Here is a 5,806-nt window from a genome sequence, read left to right on the forward strand (position 1 = left end):
TGTAGCGGACTCCCGCTGCCTCTCCAATTGGACGGAGTAGAGCGCCAGTGCAGTTTCTGTACTACGTATATATACAGTTAATAATAATCCTTTTGGATTTGGATCACGTCGCTGTTGAGGAAGGTCACGGGTGACAGCAAGTCGTAATTACCTGCCGGAAATGAACGCTTGAACGAATCTCTGTGATTACGGAGGGAGTAGTAGTTGATTGATATACTACTACTACCACCACATCGGTGATCCGTTCGATGCCCGCCCGCTCTGACCATCGCCGCCGCTCGCCGCTTGTTTATTCCTCGCAGCCCGCGACCCGTCAGTAAACAAAGCTCAGCTCCTCGCGGTACATTACCTGCCGCGGCCTAGTTAATCAGGAAAGGTGGTACGTTACGTGGGAGTAAAACAACAGAGCAGCTACTAGCAGTGAGGTCGTCGTGGGCGTGTCGGGAGCGCCCACGCCGTCGCACGCCATCAACCAGGGGCCTCTCCCTCCGTGCGCCTGCCGCCCGGAGGACTGGACGGAGGTGGCTGTCTGCCTGCCTCTCGGCGTGCGTGCGCGTGTGCGTGTGTGTCACTGCCGCAGCGCAATAAATAAGCAACCCTCCGTCCCGACCTCGCTCGTTTCTCTCCTCTCGCCTCGTCCATGGGATGACGGGGCCGCCTTGACTTTTCGTGCCCATGTTGAGTGCCGCATCTGCGACTCCCGGCTCCTCCTGAGACAAGCAACAAGAAAGAATCCTTCTTCCCTCTTGCACCGGGCGCCGGCAAGCTCTTGCGGCGCGTTTCTTGCTGGCTGGCATTGCTGGTGCGCGATGGGGAACTGCGCGGCGAGGGGGGACACGGCGGTCACGGCGGCCGGCGAGGACGGGAAGAGGCGGCGGAGGAGGTGGAAGGCGCCGCGGGAGGACCAGCTGGGGACGGTCCCCGGCCGGATCTTCTCCAACGACGGCCGCAGCCGCACCGCCTCCGTCTTCACGCAGCAGGGCCGCAAGGGGATCAACCAGGACGCCATGCTCATCTGGGATGTAAGCTAACAAACCACCCCGAGAATCGCTCCCCCTCCGCCCCTCCTCTCCGCCTCCCATTTCGAGGCGATTAGGTTGATCCGGTGCGTGTTTGTTTGTGGCAGGGGTTCGGCGGGGAGGAGGACGGCGTGTTGTGCGGGGTGTTCGACGGCCACGGGCCGCACGGCCACCTGGTGGCGCGCAGGGTGCGGGACTCGCTGCCGCTCAGGCTCATGTCCGCCGCGCGCGCCTCGCCCAAGACCGGGCTCGACATGCCGGCCGCCGCCTGGAGGAAGGCCTTCGCGCGCGCCTACAAGGCCATGGACAAGGACCTCCGCTCCCACCCCGCCCTCGACAGCTTCTGCAGCGGCAGCACCGCCGTCACCGTCCTCAAGCTCGTACGTGGCACTGCCGCCGGACATTCACATACCATGATACATCTCTCCCGCGTCCCGTCCGAGCAGAAATGTCAAATCACTTGTTTTAGTTCTGACCCCCTCTTTGTCCGTGCGCGTCTACTCACTGGCGGTCTCTGCACGCAGGGCACGGACCTTTACATGGCCAACATCGGGGACTCGCGCGCCGTCCTAGGCTCCAGAGACGCCGCCGCCGGCGGCATGGCGGCCGTGCAGCTCACCGTTGACCTCAAGCCCGACGTCCCCAGTACGCCACTACACACAATTAATTCAGCCATTTTGGTCCTGGGACTTTCTGTGTTGACACCAGCGGTCTGCGATGTCAGGCGAGGCGGAGCGGATCAAGAAGTGCAGGGGCAGGGTGTTCGCGCTGCAGGACGAGCCGGAGGTGCCGAGGGTGTGGCTTCCGTTCGACGACGCGCCGGGCCTGGCCATGGCGCGGGCGTTCGGGGACTTCTGCCTCAAGGACTACGGCGTCATCTCGGTGCCGGACTTCTTCCACTGGCCTCTCACGGACAAGGACCAGTTCGTCATCCTCGCATCCGACGGGGTAATTACACACATCTTTCACTCCTTTCTCCCATTTCTCTGTCCTATAATACATGGTTGTTGGTCATTCCTATGTGCCCGCGCAATGTCTGAGTCTGTCCCAGCAAAATCTTGCCACTTTCCTGTTGTCGGAGCTACTTAAATTAGTTGCGGTGTAATGTCAATCTGTCACACTTTCGCGTTCGCGATGCACTGATTAGTCTCACATGGCGGGCCTTGAACATCCAGGGCGTCTGGTAGAAGCTCCAAGAACCTTAAGAATGATAGTACTATATACGGGCGATCCAGTCCTTTTGACTTCAAAATGCTCCAGCTTTCCGTATTGGTTGCTAAACTGTCATGGTGACAGGGGCGATGATATTAATTTCCACCATCTGTGCCTTTGTGACTTGCTGCATAGATAATGATTAGCCAGCTTAACACACTTCTTTGCTGCATCGTCACCCGCCTGTTGTCATCTGCTGTACTTCAACTCTTATATCTTAATCCAAGTTCAACTTGGCAGGACTAATTGGTTTAATCGCTGTGGCGACATCATGAGCAGTTAGAGAACTGGGTGTGGCGAGTGACTGCTCATTGCATGAGATAGAATTGATATTCTTTTGATCCATAGCTTCTTTCCTTCTTAAGATTCGATGCATCTGAATAATGTCGATTTCCAGCGGACCGGTTCGTACTAATAATACTTAGTATGTACTAATAAAATTCTTATGATCCATGACTCCCTGTTTGGTTTTTTTAGTTATGAACTTCTGCCATTTTCTTAGTTCATTAACTTGATGATTTGTCAATCACTTAAAAATGGATAATTTGACAATACTTATAAATTCTCGGGAGACTCTGTGCTTCATTTTTGTGGTGTTAGGGGGCTGGCTTTGCTTGCTCTCTTTTGATTCCACCAAATTAAGGTTCAGATGTCAGCACATTTCTATAATTAACATTACATTTAACGGTGTACGCATCTAGTAACTTTGAAGGCATTGCTGCGGAAGAAATCGAGTTAGTTGTAGGTGTTTTTTTTTTCATATCTTGTAATGGTTCATATGTGGTTGCTTTGTTATGTACTCTGCTTAATAATTAATAAGAACGGCTGCGTGCATCACAATGATGCAGAGGCCGGAGGTTTCAACCTCCTTTTGAAAGAAAAGGCATCTAGTAACTCACAGAGGCCACCTTATAATGTGTCGCGACCCATCAAAGTTTTAACTGTGCACCATGGACGGCCACTGTGGTTGAGGGAGTAGTCGTGGGGCTGCTACTTCATTGCATATCGCTTGGGGTTCTATGGGACAGCATTTACTCTGGTGCTGATTTTTCCTCTTTTTTTTCCTTGCTGTGTTCAGTGCATATGACGTTATGTTTATTTTTCTATGCCAGTTATAGCGCTAATGCGCATGCTATCTAGGAGACAGTGTGCATTTTGACGTTTGATGAACTACATGATAGCAAACTTATGACTCTGCATGAATCAGTGCAGAGGCAGGATATTATCCTCCTTTTCGAAGAGAAAAAAACATGATAGCAAGCTCACCATGTTAAAAGTTCCCTCCGCTTAATCTTGAAGACACCTTTTGCTGAGCCCCCTCCCCCTCTCATTTTATGCACTAAAAGGGATGTTAGTGTCAAATATAAACAATGTACGGTACCAAAAGCAAGATGTTGTCTTCTGTTCACCTTTGTAAGCGTTGCTTAATGATTGTAGTTTGCGTGGAAGAGTTGTCAATTCTACCGATGGAATGTTCACTAAAAATGATATTTTAACAAACAGATAATCATGTCGATCATCAGTCATTGTCTTCCCAATTGTTATACAGCAGTTGCTAACTACAAACAATCCTTTTTTGGGTCCCCTTTCGATATTTGGCCTACTTAATTATCAATGCCTTTTAGAGTTTTCCATTTGTGTCCTGTCATCTTCTCTTGTGCGGCGCATCTCCTTTGTTTCTTTATAGTTGTACTTCAGGAAGACATACAAGCTGAATACATACTTGATTGGCATTATATATATGTCTGACTAGATTGCACCGATGGAAATCATGCAGGTCTGGGATGTCCTAAGCAACCAAGAGGCTGTCGACATAGTGTCCTCGTCCCCAAGTCGGTCAAAGGCGGCAAGGACTCTTGTCGAGGCAGCTAACCGTGAATGGAAAACCAAGTACCCAACATCCCGGACCGACGACTGCGCGGTCGTTTGCTTATATTTGGATGGCAAAATGGACCATGAGCGTGATTCGACCGCGTCCATGGATAACATCAGCATCGAGGATGATTCAGTCGCAGACCCTAACGAAGCGCAGGAGCAACAGGAGCCCGCCTTAACTCGCAATTTCACAGTTAGGACAGTCCCGGGGAGTGCTCAGGAGAAAGCCTTGGCGGGCGCAGACGCCAAGGTTTCCGGTGGAGCCGACGATCACAACTGGTCGGGCCTCGATGGGGTGACGCGGGTGAACTCGCTCGTTCAGCTTCCCAGGTTCTCCGAGGAGAAGGCGGTCAGTTGACGACGAGCCGTCCCACCATTCTAGTATTCTTCTCTCCCCCCTTGTTGTTTGTTGCTCTGCGTTTAGGGTAGTGGTCAGTTGTTTCAGGGAAAATTGTAGAAATGGAACAGGCTTCTGATTTGCTGTTGTGCTTCACTGCCTGGCAAGCCTTCCGTTGCTGTGCTTGGAATTCGAGCTGTTGCCCCTTTTTACCCCACCAAAACTGTATATCTTGAATGACAAAAGGCTCACATTTTTCGGGTGTCGCTCGATTATTTATGAAGATTGGGGGGCGCGCCTCGAGGACGAAAATCAATATTGCATATGCCTTTTGTTTCAAATGTGCAGTTTTGCTGGGTTAAATCGGGCAAAGCGACGATCCTGAGCAGAGCACAGTGGGCGTGGAGCATGCCAGGCCCCAGGCATCTGGGATAATATCATTGTCGGGTGACTTGTAAATTCCCCGGCCGGCACTTGGCTTTGTAGCTTTTGTTGACAGAACAGAAGGCAATGCGCTGTGTCGGGTTTGCTAGCCGTTTACTATGCCTTTTCTTAGACACGTGTTTCTTCCTTTCGGTTTTGCCATCATGTCGACGAGGAAGGAACTGGCGTCACCCCGGTGTGAATATGATGAGTTGATGACTGGCTGGCAAGTACGTACCTGACGCATTTTCTTGAAAAAAGATGGGATTTGTGATCCTTGGTCCCTTTTGGTGACCCCCGGTGTGCAGGTCGCAGAACAAAAGAGAAACGGAGAATGGAGCACTCGTGTCGTGGTCAAGAAACAGAAACTCTTCTGCCGCACTAGTTCTAGTTCTCGGCCGGTTGCCGGTCGTGTTGGTGATGCTAGGAATCGAATCAGCGTGACCTGACCCACCCAAGAATTTCTGGGCCCGCGACATTTTCCAGCATGCCCGCATGGGCCTGAGCCCTCGCCGTCACCTTGAAGATTTCGCTGATTGAGCTGCTGTGGCTGTGCGATGGTTTGAGACTTTGCGTTTGCAGGGCAAGAAGACCCTGGCGCCCTGTTGCTCTGCGGTGCTCCGTGGCGCCACGCAATAATTGTTGGGAGGCGGTGGCCGGCCTGTCGCGGGTGGAGTGGGCTGGACGCGTCGAGTCGGTACTCGGCCGGCACTTCCATGATGAGTACTAGTGCTACCGGGGAGGACAGGACAGGCTATCCGGCGACGAGCCACACCATCCAGGAGCACCTGTCACTGGACGTCGATTCTGCGTATCCCTTGTGTCGCTGACTGCTCGTGAGATAGCACCGAAACCTACAGTTCGCACGCACGTAGCCACACTGTTCACACGTCAAACGGGGCGATCGTACGTTACGTTACGTAGCCGTCGTCTTGCAGTG

The 5,806-nt window shown here is 52.3% G+C and overlaps 1 protein-coding gene across 1 annotated transcript; it reads left to right on the forward strand.

Annotated features, from left to right (window-relative positions):
* Positions 1-432: 432 nt before the first annotated feature.
* On the forward strand, positions 433-4,759 carry LOC123188229 (probable protein phosphatase 2C 64). Its single transcript, XM_044600267.1, has 5 exons — positions 433-1,022; positions 1,127-1,399; positions 1,544-1,664; positions 1,744-1,967; positions 4,009-4,759. Exons 1-5 carry the CDS (start codon positions 810-812, stop codon positions 4,462-4,464), a joined length of 1,287 nt encoding a protein of 428 aa, XP_044456202.1. The 5' UTR covers positions 433-809; the 3' UTR covers positions 4,465-4,759.
* Positions 4,760-5,806: the final 1,047 nt, after the last annotated feature.

This window comes from Triticum aestivum, chromosome 2A (assembly GCF_018294505.1).
Source record: "Triticum aestivum cultivar Chinese Spring chromosome 2A, IWGSC CS RefSeq v2.1, whole genome shotgun sequence".
In the NCBI taxonomy this organism is placed as follows: Eukaryota; Viridiplantae; Streptophyta; class Magnoliopsida; order Poales; family Poaceae; genus Triticum; species Triticum aestivum.

Excerpts from the sequence above, each read along its gene's own strand:
- LOC123188229 (XM_044600267.1), top strand. The coding sequence starts at position 810 with ATGGGGAACTGCGCGGCGAGGGGGGACACGGCGGTCACGGCGGCCGGC. Across the intron at positions 1,023-1,126 it reads ACGCCATGCTCATCTGGGAT|GGGTTCGGCGGGGAGGAGGA; the intron begins GTAAGCTAACAA and ends TGTTTGTGGCAG. Across the intron at positions 1,968-4,008 it reads TCATCCTCGCATCCGACGGG|GTCTGGGATGTCCTAAGCAA; the intron begins GTAATTACACAC and ends GAAATCATGCAG.